The sequence below is a fragment of the Grampus griseus genome (assembly GCF_964374135.1).
Source record: "Grampus griseus genome assembly, chromosome: 9".
In the NCBI taxonomy this organism is placed as follows: Eukaryota; Metazoa; Chordata; class Mammalia; order Artiodactyla; family Delphinidae; genus Grampus; species Grampus griseus.
The window spans coordinates 11562131-11575745 of NC_139003.1; the positions used below are offsets into that span (position 1 = coordinate 11562131).

Below are 13615 nucleotides of genomic sequence, written 5' to 3' on the forward strand. Positions count from 1 at the left end.
GCTGAGCCTGCGCGTCCGGAGCCTGTGCTCCGCAACGGGAGAGGCCACAACAGTGAGAGGCCCGCGTACCGCAAAAAAAAAAAAAAAAAGAAAGAAAGAAAGCACCCCAAGGGAAGAGCAGTTTCAGGTGAGAAGGCACGAGCAGAGCTGGCCACCTGGTCCATTACTGCTGACCTGGAGAGTCAGCGCCTTCTCTGCTCACACAGTAGGGGTTTGGGAGCATTACTATAGTAATGGAGGCTGTTTCTTCCTTTTATCTTTTTTTTTTTTAACCAACTTTCCATTTTCTTTCTTTTGCAGCTAGACGCTATATTCCAGGAGGGCAGAAACCACTTAGTACCTCTTTTGTATAACCAACAAAAGCTGACCTGGGGGGTGGAAAATACTTTCTAATTCCCTCCACTGTCAAAATAAGAGAGCAGATCCTGCCACAAAGTATACTGGACAATTAAAATCTAAGCCCACCCACCACTGACCTTTCTCTCTTCTCTCTCATGGTTCTATAGATGTAGACTTGGTTTGTTTCTTCATGCACAGAGACCAAAGATTAGTTCCCTTTCCATCATCCTATCTCCTAGATCTGCAATTAAATTATTAGTATCTTCCCCTACATCTCTCATCTGGGATTCCACAGAAGGCAGTGGTTACCACCCTAAAGTTTAGCTTCCTATTCGTAATCTAAAGATCAAAAAATTGCATCCGTTAAGACTTGGTCTCTCTCCCTGTTCCAGGTCCTCACCAGGGCCCCCTGGCCCACTGCCCTACTACTCCCTGTCCAACCTCAGGAGGGACATAAGATCAGGTGGGCAGCAAACAGATCCTAGATTAGCATTTGCTTCTGACATTGGTGCTCACCAGGTCGGCTCCCTCGAACTTTGGGGTACTGCTTAGATAAAAGGGTCTCCTTTTCTCATGCGACTTCTCTGGATTCCACTTCTTGCCTGCTGTTAACTGTAGTGCCCACCTAACCCTTGCCACTTAGATGTCTCTCCGTCTCTTACCCAAGAGGCCCTTGGTACCTACCCCATCCGACCCCACTAGCCCGAGGGCAATCCACCCCGCTCTTGCCCGCCTCTGACATCCTTGCGCTCATTTGTCAGAGAAGGCCAATGCTCAGAAAAGTTACACTGGATATAAAACTGTCTCGTAGCCAGCCTCGGGTCCTGACATTTTTATTTCCCTCGAGATGGGATCGAATTATCTTCTATCCCCCTCCTCGATCAGAACTGGAGTAGGATTATCTGCACCATCCCCACACCCATGCCCGATTTTCCCGCGAGCGCCGAGCACCGGCAAGTCTAAAACACGATCCACTTGCGAAGACTTCGCGATTTGTTTGGGTGGATAAAACAGTGCACAGGAAACGCAGAGCAACGGGAGCTGCATCCAATCACGCTCCCGTTTGTGTCCCAGATGCAGCCCCAGGAAGAAAACAAGTGTTTGCGGAATTTAGCGGCCAAGGCCCTTCATCCAGGCTTTATTCTCACTCCCGCCCCACTTTCTCTCTAGACATCCCCAACCCCGAGCCTCAAAATCAATCCCCCAGATCCGAAGGGTGGGCCCGGGGTTCTTTACCCGGCTCCTGAGACCCAAGGCGGGCATCCTCCGGGTCTCCAGCAGCCCCCGGGCGCGAGCCCAGCGGGGACCCGGCGAGCAGCCCCCGAGTGGCTCTGGGGAAGGGCGAGAGAGGCAAGCGGCGTCAAGGCCCCCAGACAGCCCGGCTCCCCGAGGGAGCGCCGCGGCGGGGTCAGGGGCAGGGCGGGGAGGCGCCGGCGCAACCAATCCCCGGGCCGCCCCCTCCACGCCGCCGCGAGCCGAGCCGGGGCGGGGGAGCCAGGCGGCGGCAGCGGCGGCGGCGGCGACGACGGAGGCTGCCGTGGGGAGGGATGGAGAGGGGAGGGGGGAGCGGAGCCGAGCGGAGACATCCGCGGCGCTGCAGAGCGGCTGGGGCGGCGGCGCGGCTCCCGGTGCTCCCCCCGGCGCCCGCCCCGCGTCGGTGAGGGCCCGGCCTGGAGGCCCGGAGCCATGGGCTGCATCGGCTCCCGGACCGTGGGTGGGTACCGCGGCGGCACGGGCGCGGGCGGCGGCAGGACTCGGCGGGGTCCGGTCCTCCGGCCCCTCCCCCACCAATCCCCGCGCCCCTCCGGGTCCCTCTCTCCGCACCGCCCGGCCCCGCCGCGCTCCCTCACTTTCCCTCTGTGCCCTCGCGGTCCCTGCCTTCCTCTCTCCTCCCCGTTCTCCCCTCGCGCCTCCGGGCCTCGCATCCCTCTGGACTCAGTTCTCTCCGTCTCCCTCCGGCTTCCTTCCATTGCCCTTGCCCAGGCGCGGTCCCTCTCCATCATCTCCCCGCCAACCTTCTCTCTCCTCCGTCGCCCTCCCCGACTCTCCCGTTCCCACACCCTCCATCTCCAGGCCATCGGCCTCGACTCTGCCTTCCCCAGCGCCTCCTCGCCCCCCCTCCATTTCTGGAGCAGCCCCCCGTTTTAAGGACCCCCAGTCTCAGTCTCAGCCCCGAGTCCCTTTCGCACGCCCCCGCCCCCGCTCCGCCTCCATCTGGCTTGGGTGTTTTGCCCCCATCTCTTTCCCTCTCTGTTGCCTTTTTCGGTCGTTTCTGCCTCCCCCGATTTGCTTTGTTCACGTGCATTTTCCCTCCGGGGCGGGGGCGGGGTGAGCCTGGTGCCTCGGGGAGGGGAATGGGTTCCACGGCCGGAGGCAATGGGGCCGGGCTGGGTTGGGGTGGAAGAGCCGGGGACGCCGGGGGGAGGCCGGGGGTTCGAGGGCTGGAGAGGGGTCGGGAGCCAGCTCCCAGGAGGGTGGGGCTGGCCGAGCGAGGGAACCCGGGGACCTGGCTGCACCTGTCGGCGGGGGCTGGCGGGGCGGGGCCAGCTCTTTATTTACCTTTGACCGGGGGAAGGAAGAGAGGCGCCTCGGAATTCTTCTCCCCTCAGCATTTGCCTTGCTACCCAGTGCCTTCTCCTGCACCCCGTACACCCACTCCGCTCTCACAGCTCAGCAGATTGATTCAACCCTCTCCCAAAACCCCCAATTTTTCCCATTCCGACTCCCAATTTCTCCCGCCTACATGCCCCAGTGACCTCAGGCGGAGAGAATAATTCGTATTATTATCACAAACAAATTCACTCTCCGGAAGCCTGATGTCTCTGAGACCCGATTTATTTCCATGGATACCCCCACTTCCTCCTCTGCTTTCACCTCTTCTCTGGGTTCTTTCCCTCCCCCTCCCTGCCCCCCATGGCTCTGACTCAGCTCTCCCTCTTCTACAAAGGCCACCTCCCCTCACCCCTCTCTCCCACTCTGCCCTCGCCATCTCCCTTCCCCTCAGAGGTTGTCCTCTGCCTGCCCATTCCTGCTCTGTCCGCCCAGATGTCCATCTTTCCTCTTCCCTTCCAGCCACTGGTCTGACCCATCTCACCATTCCCCTGTAGCCCCAAGGGAGAGTGTGCCCGCTTCGGAGGGGCCTTACCTCTCTCAGACCTGTCAAGCACAACCCCTTCCTCTTGCAGCAGCTATGCTGTTGCCTGCCGAATGCCTCCTGGTGCCCAAGACCCCATTCACTTCACCCCTCCTCAAGAGTGGACGCCTAATCCTAAATTCAGAATCAAAAAACTTTATGTGTAGAAAAGATCTATAAGGTCAGGTGGTTCACTTGGGTCTACCACCCAAGTGATTCTTCCCCAAGGCTTCCAGCTGGCATACCCACCCCTCACGGCAGCAGTCCCCCTTTATGAGGAGCTGTGGCCTCGGCTGCAGAATTACCATCTTCCTAGGTCCTCCAGTTTGCCAGTCAGCCCTCAAACCCTGTCCACCCTCTCCCATTGTCTTTTGTCTTCTCTCTGACTCGAATTCCTATTCTTTTAGTTCCTATTTTAAAAAGTCCCCTGCTCGCCTCCTGCTGTCCCCCTTCTCTCCTCTTTAATCCATCACTTGTCTCCCAAGAGTCAGGTAAAATGATTCCATCTCACTCTTTGCTTTCTCTGCTTTCATTGCTTCTAGGTGTACACACCCAGCTCTTGCCTCTATCCCCACCAAACCTCCTTCCTGTCAGACGAATCCACCAACTCCTCTGGGGGATCCACTAGGGAAGATGCAATCCTTGCACCTCACAAATAATAAGGCCAACACTTAGGGAAGCTTGCCCCTGGAAAAGTTCTGCCCTTATTTGTAGGAACATAATAGAGGAAAAGCACAGCTCCCGTGCACTCCCATACAGAAAGCCTCAGAGATTCCTCAGGATAGAATGGAGACCTGTTTTCCTTCTAAAACCCAGCCACTGACCCTTCCATTTAAACAACAACAAATGAGGCCATAGAACACTTTTTCCGAGTGTGCTATTCCTGACTGAGCTCAGCATTATTATCTCTCCTAACAAAAATTTGGGGCGAGTGGGGATGTAAATGAAAATAGGCAATCAGAAGAGGGAGTGGTAGTGCGAGGGCAGGGAGGGGTCTGGAGGGCCTGGCCCCCATCTGTGGCCTCAGCGTTCTGAAGGAAAAGGACGAGGACGGGCCTTCGGGTTGGGCATAGGGAGGTGAAAGGGAAGCAGCTAACCATCTGTCCATCTCAGGAAATGAAGTGATAGCCGTGGACTGGAAGGGCCTGAAGGATGTGGACCAAATCAACATGGACAGCACCAGCTCGCTGCACGGGAGCAGCCTCCACCGGCCATCCACTGAGGTGAGGCCCTCCGTGCTCAGCCCCCCTCCCAGAGGACCTCGAAAACACCCCCAGAACCACCATGCATAAGCCTAGTCCTTCGGCCACCTTCCTAAATTCCAGGACAACCTCCCAGACACACCTTCAGACTGACGCCCTCACAGAACATTTCTCCTCCTTTCCTCAAACACAAGCCAAACGCTCCACGCGGAGATCCCAGTTCCCTGTGTTAATCTCAGGAAAGCCCTCTCTACCTCACGCTCTTCTGGAAGCCCCTCTGAGGAAGTGCCCCGGGTACCCACTCCCTCTCCTCTTTCCTCACAGCAAACCCGGACTGACTTCTCCTGGGATGGCATCAATGTGAGTGCAGCTCCCCCCAGGCCTCTGCAGCCCACCCTACCTCCTCTTCCTTGGCCTCTCCCACCTGCTGCCGTAGCACACAGCGCCCCCTTCCTCCAGCGGGCACTGGGAGCCCTCACATTCTTTAGCCACCCCCAAACTCTCAAGGGTGGTTGGGGGATAGGCCTCCTAGGGACCCCCCGGGTACAATGGTAGCCTGATCGCCCGCCCTGGCTCATATCCTTACTCCTGGAAACCGTGGACTGTCCTCCACATATAAAGCACCTCATAGCCTCTTATTCCTCTGCCCCTCCTCCCACATTCCCTATCCCAGCTCTCCATGGAGGACACCACTTCCATTCTTCCGAAGCTTAAGCGAAACTCTAACGCCTATGGCATTGGGGCCCTGGCCAAGTCATCGTTCTCAGGTGAGACTCCAACCTGGGGATGCGTGCAGACAGGAGACTCCCTAGGGGCTCATGCTTTCAGTGTCCCTGCCCCTTCAGGCCTGAAGAAGACCCTCATCCCCAGACCCCGGACCTATTTGCCCTTTCTGTCAAGCCTCTCCCATCCTCCAGGCGGCCCCTCATAGACAGAGCCTTAGGGCATACCTGTCCCCTTCATGGGATGGAGTCCCACGGGGACTAGGGTGGGGGTGATGGCGGGGGCGGGGGAGGGACAGATCTGGTGCGGGTATTGTGTGATGTTCTGGAGCACCTGGGGAATGTCTGGCCCCTCAGGGATTTCGCGAAGCATGAAGGACCATGTGACAAAGCCCACAGCCATGGGGCAGGGCCGGGTGGCTCACATGATTGAGTGGCAGGGCTGGGGGAAGGCTCCAGCCATTCAGCCGCAACACAGCCACGAGGCCGTGCGCAGGGATACAGACGCCTACTCCGACCTCAGCGATGGCGAGAAGGAGGCACGTTTCCTAGCAGGTACTTGTTCCCCAGCCCCTCAAGAGACACATGTTCAGGATGGCCAGAGACCGACCCTTCAGCCTGATCCCCTATGGCAGGACTGGCTCTGTTCATGTGATACCATCAGACTTAATTTCCCAACTAGCTCTAATTTCAAGGACTCTGACTTGTTTATTCTAAGTACCTTCAAACTTATGTTTATTATCGTCTCAGAAGTTGAGGGGAGTTAACATGGGATTGTGGGTCCACCTGATGCCTTCTCTCCTACATGGTGGGACTGTCCAAACCCTGGGTTCCCTCAGTACAGGAGGAAAAAAAAAAAAAAGGCAGGTATCTTAGGCTTCAAAAGTCTGTGCTTCTACTCATGTTTTATGATGAAAATGAAAGAAAAGCCTTGGGGTTCTCTTCTCGCCTTTGCCCATCAGCACACTGCAGTCATGAATGCAATTACAGGTCACATTACTCGTGACAACCACCAGATCAAGGGACCTGGGTGAGGAGAGGGTGTGTACAGAAGAGCTTTTAAAATTCAGTATAGGTACGAGGCAGGCATACGGTGTACCTACAACCCTGCCCGAGCCCTAGTGGCAGATCTCAATAAGATACCTAGGAAAAATGATAGATCTGGAATAGACAAGAGGGTTCTTTGGTTGGTGGTGTGGGTGGTGGAAGAAATATCAGTGGGGAGGGGAGACAAACATGTAGTGGGTAGTGTAGGGCAGCTAGCAATGTAAGCTTCAACTTACTCATGGCTTTGACCAACACGGGAACCCCAAGTCTACCCATCTTCATTATTCTATCCTTCCTCCCTTGTCCTTCCCAGACCTTGAACTTGATACCACTGTGGACCTACAATCCCTCCCATTTAGACTCCTCTGGCCTTGACTCCCTAGCACTAGCTACCATTCCTAAAAAAATTCCAAAGCTAAACTTCTGGAAATCCCCAATTTCAATCCCTTAGGATATCTCACCAGAAGACCCCCCCCAACTCTTTCCCCTAGGAATCCTAAATCTGACCTTCTGGGAAGTCCCCCACGATTTTGCCTTGTTTCGGGGCATATACCAAGGCTGTGCTGTCCAATACAGTAGCCACTGGCCACATGTGGCCATTGAGAACTTGAAATGTGGCTAGTCCGAATGGAGATGTGCTGTAAGTGTAAAATATCGACTGGATTTCAAAGATTTCGTATGAATAAAAGAATGTAAAATACCTCAATAGTTTTATATGGATTCTACATTGAAATGATAATGTTTTATATAGATTAGGTTAAATAAGATGTATTATTAAAATTAATTTCACCTATGTCTTTTCATTTTTTTTTAATACGGCTACTAGAAAATTTAAAATTGCATAAGTAGCTTGCGTTATATCTCTATTGAACAGCGCTGCACTGACGTCCCCCTGCCCCATGCATGTGTCTCAGGCTTCCCCGAGGTATCTCGTGCTAACTACGTTTCTTCTCCCAGGCGTCATGGAACAGTTTGCTATCTCCGAGGCCACTCTCATGGCCTGGTCCTCCATGGATGGTGAGGACATGAGTGTCAACTCCGCCCAGGAGCCATTGGGCTGCAACTACAGTGACAACTACCAGGAATTGATGGAGAGTCAGGGTGAGGGATGGTTCCAGAATCCGACCCCAGAGGCCTAAGAGGCCTCCTCAACTATCCAGGCTACCTCCATGCACCTCTGTTCTAAGACTTTCTGTTCATATAGGCTTTCCTACTCCCCCCCTCACCCACCGCCCCGCATCTCACCCTCAATTCTCTGTGCTGTTGTTACTGCCTTTGATATTTGTGACCCCACCAACCGCCGTGATTCTCTTTACAGATGCCCTTGCTCAAGCCCCAATGGATGGATGGCCTCACTCCTACGTGTCGCAGGGCATGTACTGTCTGGGGTCATCGGATGCCTGGGAAGCAAGCGACCAGTCCCTCATTGCCTCTCCGGCCACAGGATCCTATCTCGGCCCCGCATTTGATGACTCACAGCCTAGCTTGCACGAAATGGGACCTTCCCAACCTGCTTCGGGATACGCTGCTCAGGAGCCTCCAGCCTTGCTGGGGGGAGACACTGACTGGGCTCCAGGGGTGGGTGGGGTGGACCTGGCCAGGGGCCCCGCCGAGGAGGAGAAGAGGCCATTGGCGCCTGAGGAGGAAGAGGATGCGGGATGCCGGGACCTGGAGTCGCTTTCCCCACGAGAAGACCCTGAGATGCCCACCGCTCTCAGTCGGAAGGTATCTGACGTCACATCCTCAGGCGTGCAGTCCTTTGATGAGGAGGAGGGAGAGGCCAACAACTAGCTTCCTCCCACTGAATGCCCCACCTTCCACTCCCACCTGAGGGGCACGGCTGCAACCACACCCTCCCTTCCCCCAGCAGTACGGCCGAAACCTGGGCAGAAGACTCTCACGAGCCCGGGAGTCCTGGCCAGCAAAACGGAGGGCCGGGGTAGGATTTTATCCAGGCTTGCACTGTAGAGACCCCAGGTCCAGGAACTGAGGCCCAGGCAAGCAGATGGCCATGAACTTCGCTTGGCTGCGGGCTTCTGGGTCTGTGGTGGTGGAGCTCCGGTGTGTGTCCTGAGCACAGGAGCGCAGAGCGGCCCGTGGCCGGCCCCTGGATCTCAGTTCTTTGCTCCCTGATCTCGTCTTCCAGGAGCCTTGACTGTAGCTGCCTGAAGGCCTCCTTTGTCCACGTCACTCTTGCTTTTCCCAACTCTGTTTTCTTGGCTGTGGCCCAAGCTCATCCCTCCTATGAGGAACAGACCTCAGGGGCTGTGGGACATGGTTCGATGGGCACAGGGGAAGCAACGTACAGACCCCGTCTCCTCAGAGTGAGCTGGCTCTGCCCTCAGAGGTAACTTGGCTTCTGAAATCAGGAGTCACGGAGGAGGTGGACGTGGCCGCCGGGATGCACAGGGGCACAAGGCCTGTCCAGAGACCAGGCGGTCACTGGTGAGACCGAGGACAAACATGGCCACTTGTTCTGGGATCTTGACTATCCTGTGGCTGGAAGGAGGACCCTAAGGATATGGGAAAGGACCCCGCCAGGGCTGGCGACTCCAGCTCTTGCTTCCCTTTTCTGCCTTCTTCTGTCTCCTGCTCTGGGAACCTCGGGGCCCCGAGGCGGTGGGGGGGGAGGGGGGTGACACAGGATGCAGGTGTCTTGGCTAGACGGGGAAGCATGAGGCTGTGTCTCCCTCCATCTACCCCTAATTCTCTGGAGCTGTTTACACTTTTCTCTCTGCCTTTTCTACATTTTTATAACTTCTTGGGGACTCAGGGGTGAGTAGGGTGGAGGGAGGGGTCCGGTGCTGTCAGGCCCCCAGCCGGGGCAGGGTGTCTGCCAAGGAGGAGCGTGGGCTCTGGGCTCCCTTGGCCCCTCTTCACCGACTCCCAGGAGGGCCTCACAGGTGTCCCCCCACCCCCCGCCCTCCTGAGGAGAAGGAGAGGAGGATCTGGGTATTCTTCCTTCCAGGATGTTTTACAATGAGGCATAAGCCCCTGAAACTGCTTGCCCTCTGCACCCACTCTCCATTCTGGTGGGGACTTCTGCACAGCCCTGCAGCCCCAGCACTCCTGTAAGACGTCCTGAGGGCAGAGGACAGGGTCGAAGGGTAGAGTGAAGAGACGGCAGCACACTGCCCCTCCCCTGCTGCAGCGGTGTCCCAGAATGAGGAGGTTGAGAGTTGGGGTGCTTCTGTCCATCTGTGACCCTGCCTCCGTCAAGCCCACAGTGTCATACACTTGTGCCCCTGAAACGCAACCGAGGCCAGGTCCACATCTTCTGGGGAGGGGGAGGATGGCTACCTGAAGTTGGTTCTTGGAGGAAACAGGACTAGGCATGGCGAGCACAGGTAGCTGAAGTCACCTCATCTAAAACTGTTAAAGGGTTGTGCGTGCTCACGTGGCCTCACTCAGGCCCTCGCTGCTGGCCTCGCCCTGCACTCCTGCTGCAGGTCCTTGGGGTTTTGCATGTCACAGTTCCCTCCTCTCACGGGGTCCCCGTTTTCTTGTGCAAACTGCCCTCTCTAAGGCATCATCCTTTTCTCTTAATCTCACCCCCCTCGTGTCCCATATTCCGCCCCCGGACCACAGCGGACATCCAGTCCAGGGAGCGGGTTCACGCAGCACGGTTCCTTTTTCGCTCAGGGCTCTGTGGAGTTAGGAAAGGTCATCTAAAGCAGTGTTCTTTCCTCCCACCTTCACTGAGGAAGCCAAACGGTCCCTGCTGGTCCCTGCCAAAAGACGACTAAAACTCAAGGGTTCTAGCAGAGTTCGGACGTGAGCGTGAGCGTGGCCCAGCATCCCTGGGTGCTGGCATCACTGCTGCCCAGAGGTCGGGCGGGGTGGGGGGGGAGGCGTCTCCACTCTGAAGAGGGAGAAAACCTGAGGAGCTGGCCTGAGACCCTCTCAGGACTCTTCTGGAGGGAGGAACTGCCTCTCTGGTGCTGGGGGGGGCCAGGGTGCATGGGGTTTGCTTATAGCCTATTTTAGGGGGAGGGGAGGGGCATGTGCGGGAAGAGGCTGTTGGGGGATGGGGGAGGGTTGCTTTTCCCTTGGGGTTAAAGGCTGTGCCGCACGTTTTACAGCAGTCCCAGAACGGGGCTGTTTTCATATCATGGTGAATGAAACTTCTCTTGCTAAATGATTTTCTTCTGGTGTGGGGGGGTGCCCTTTCATTTTGAGTTCACTTTATTAAAGGAAAATCCAAATCTTCCATCCCTCCCCTCCCCCCGCCCCCGCCCCGCCCCCCCCTCACCCACACCTTCCTTCTTATCCTTGTGTCAAGGAGGGAATCTTGGTGAATGAGTTTATTACCTCTTCTCACCCCCACCTGTACATCCCATACTCCGTCTTCCAGGTCTAGGGAATATCCATTTTTATGGCCAGTCTTAGCATGTTTTCTTAATGTGACATTTCCACCCCAAGCCCAAGAGAGATTCTATGACATATATTACAGAGAGAATTATATATAAATATATATATAAATATTATAGATTATATACACATGGGCTTGGGCTCGAAGGCCCACAGCCAGCCCCCCTCCCCAGGCTACAGCCTCTCTCTCTTGGCCTGGGGAGGCGGAAGGGCTGTATCGCTGGAGAGGGCTCCAGGCTCTGTTCAATGGCACTAAACGACGTGGTGGCACCTTCGGCTATGAGTGTCTTATTTGGGGGATGATGGAGGCCGGGCACAGGGTGGGGAAGGAGGAGAATGCTGGGGAGGGGGCACAACTGCAGAACTAAACGAGGCATAAAAGAAGGGATGGACAAAAGCCCTGGGGGTGGGAGCAAGGGTCTCTGGCCGCTCAGAGCACCTGGGACCACTTATAGAAAAGGCAGGGTGATGGCAGTCTCCCTGTCGCTGGTTTGGGGACGATAAGGATCTGACTTCCCAGGTGTGGGAAGCATGAAAAAGGTCTGCCATCTTGACGCTGAACCCCTAGAAGAGAAACACAAAGAACCAGTCCCTAAGAAGGTATAGTCTCTGGGTGAACCAGCGGCCCAGCTGCCCTGAGCTCCCACTCTTGGAAGGAGAAGCCCCAGCTAGAGCACCTCAAGGGCAGAGCTGACCCTTGGGCAGGACAGATCAAGGACTACAGCGGAGAGGGAGTGACCTGGAAACTGGAAGATGTGATGTGAGATGGGAGGAATTTCTGCCAGAGGGAGTTAAGTAAATCCATTGGCCGCAGGACTGTTGGTTACTGCCCCTTTCACACAGAGCCTTCCTGCGACCTTTCCTCTTCCAGGCTGTCCCCCACAGGCTCTTTATCCATGCCTCACTGCTTAAATGGAGGACAAAGGAGGGGGAAGTGGGATTGGCCTTTCCCCGCCCTAGTAATGGCTCTGCCCCGGGACAGATAGTGGGAGCCAGGATGGAGTCTGGAGGCAAATTTCAGGGAATGGCTGTGGGCAAGTGGAGGACGGGGTAGGGGGCTCTGAGAGAAGGGGCTGTGGACAGTTCGCAGGTACACTCTGGTGTCATCAGTCCATGAGGCCATGAGGTGACCCCGTCTCCTCCTCCCACCAGTCATCCTGGGCCTGCCTTAACCCCACCCGCCCCCCGGGAAACTGACGGGGGATGGGCAAGGCCAGGAAGACACTGGGACAAGAACACTGGGGAGTGTGGGGGAGTGAGGGGGGCCAGGCAGAGGCAGGCATTCCCCACCCGCACACAGGCAAACTCAAGAAGCCCGTGGACTACCAGGGGCCCTTCGCAGGGGTTACAACCACCGCCTGTCTGGGGACGGGGGGACACGCCCAAATGATTGACCAAGGCTACTCCTGCCCAGATCCTGGCTCCTTCTCCAACACGATCAGGATGACATTTAAAAATTCCTAGCAAAGGCCGGATATTGGTGCGATCTCTCCGGCTTCAGGAAATACCCTCTTCCACACAGGTCCACCCTCTAGCCTGGGTCTCTGGCTGGTCTTTATGCGGCGGTCTGGGAGGCGCTCAGAGGACCATTTCATCTTCATCCTCATCATCGGTGGATCGCAGACTGGGGCCCTGCAGGATGTCGGCCAGCTCCCCCTCCGGCCCCGGAGCCCCCGCCAGCTCCAGTTCCTCCAGCTCACTCTCTGCCTTGGCCGGAGCCCAGGAGAGAGGGGGCTCTGGGGAGGCGGATGGCACAGGGGTCTCTGGGGAGGCAGGGGCCACATCCCCTGCCCCAGTGGCCCCACTTCCATCCTGAGGCAGGCTCCAGGCCTCTGCAGCAGGGAGTGGGCCCCCAGGAGTCTTTCGAGTCGAAGTTGCACTCCGGAAGCTGGCAAGGGGAGGGCGGAGCTGCACCCCAGACTTGGTGTGCCCCTCAATGGCCTTCTGCAGCTGCGGGGCAGAGGGAAGGGGAGAGAGGGTACAACATGGGGAGGAAAAGAAGAAAGGGGCAGTGAGAGAAACAGACACGAGAGAGGAGCAGACGATAAAAGGAAAAAGCATGGGAAAGCAAGGTGCACGGCGAGGATGGATCAAAAGGAGACAGAAAAAGGAAAAAAGGGGCATGATGGACAAAAAGCCCCACCTACAGAGCAGTGAATCTCAAGACCCCTGACACAGGACCTCCTTCGGCCCCTTCCTAGCAACGCTCAGGCCTTCTTCAGCCACTTCCCATCTCCTCCCCCTTCCATGCACCACCACAGCGCACCCCTATGAAACCATGACTCGGGCCCTGAACCCCCATCCCAAGCCCATGCCGTCCTTAGAAGGGCACAGGGCTGCACTTCCGCCCCCCTCCAGTCTCTGCGTGAAAAACAGGAGGGGAATCTGGAGGAACTTCCCGAATGTTAAGGCCACCCCTGCCCCCCCCCACCCTGTATCCTGTGCCCCACTCTTCCTCACTGCTCAAATGGGACCATCGCTCTTACCTCCTCCAAGGCCAGCACCCCCGTGAGCTTCCCCATGCTGGTCACATACGCAAGGTGGAGGCCGAGCAGGGAGAAGAGCGTGTGAGTCTGCGAGGAAAGGGCGGCAGGTCAGCACGCAGAGGCCCCGCACGTCCCGGCCCTCCCAGCAGCCCTGCTCGGCGGGCGGTGGGCATCGGGCAAGGACTCGCCTTGTGCAGCGACGTCTGCTCCACCAGCTGGAAGGGGGACTGGTCAATACAGCAAGAGTCAAAACAGACAGGCTGGCTCAGCTGCTCTCGTTCCCAGGCCTCAATCTGCCGGAGAGGAGGGCCGTCA

At 56.8% G+C, this 13615-nt stretch overlaps 2 protein-coding genes across 5 annotated transcripts in view; one reads left to right on the forward strand and one right to left on the reverse strand.

Moving 5' to 3' along the window:
• Positions 1 to 1894: 1894 nt before the first annotated feature.
• Positions 1895 to 8234, forward strand: FAM131B (family with sequence similarity 131 member B; the record flags this gene model as incomplete). 2 transcript variants are annotated; one of them, XM_082662075.1, is made up of 7 exons in its annotated part: positions 1895 to 2053; positions 4586 to 4695; positions 4999 to 5034; positions 5348 to 5441; positions 5754 to 5951; positions 7401 to 7544; positions 7762 to 8234. In XM_082662075.1, exons 1-7 carry the CDS (start codon positions 2026 to 2028, stop codon positions 8232 to 8234), a joined length of 1083 nt encoding a protein of 360 aa, XP_082518201.1. In that variant the 5' UTR covers positions 1895 to 2025. The 2 variants fall into 2 exon arrangements, with proteins under 2 accessions (XP_082518201.1, XP_082518202.1); XM_082662076.1 differs by lacking the exon at positions 4999 to 5034.
• A 2537-nt stretch (positions 8235 to 10771) lies between these two features.
• Positions 10772 to 13615, reverse strand: part of CLCN1 (chloride voltage-gated channel 1) — a 33680-nt gene continuing 30836 nt past the window's right edge. For 2 of the 3 annotated variants that reach the window (XM_082661806.1, XM_082661805.1), the window contains exons 21-23: positions 13489 to 13593; positions 13301 to 13387; positions 10772 to 12764 (exon numbers count right to left, since the gene is read on the reverse strand). In XM_082661806.1, coding sequence (XP_082517932.1) covers positions 12393 to 12764; positions 13301 to 13387; positions 13489 to 13593 — 564 coding nt within the window. In that variant the 3' untranslated portion in view covers positions 10772 to 12392. The remainder of the gene's footprint in view (positions 12765 to 13300; positions 13388 to 13488; positions 13594 to 13615) is intronic. The other variant, XM_082661807.1, reaches the window with a different exon arrangement.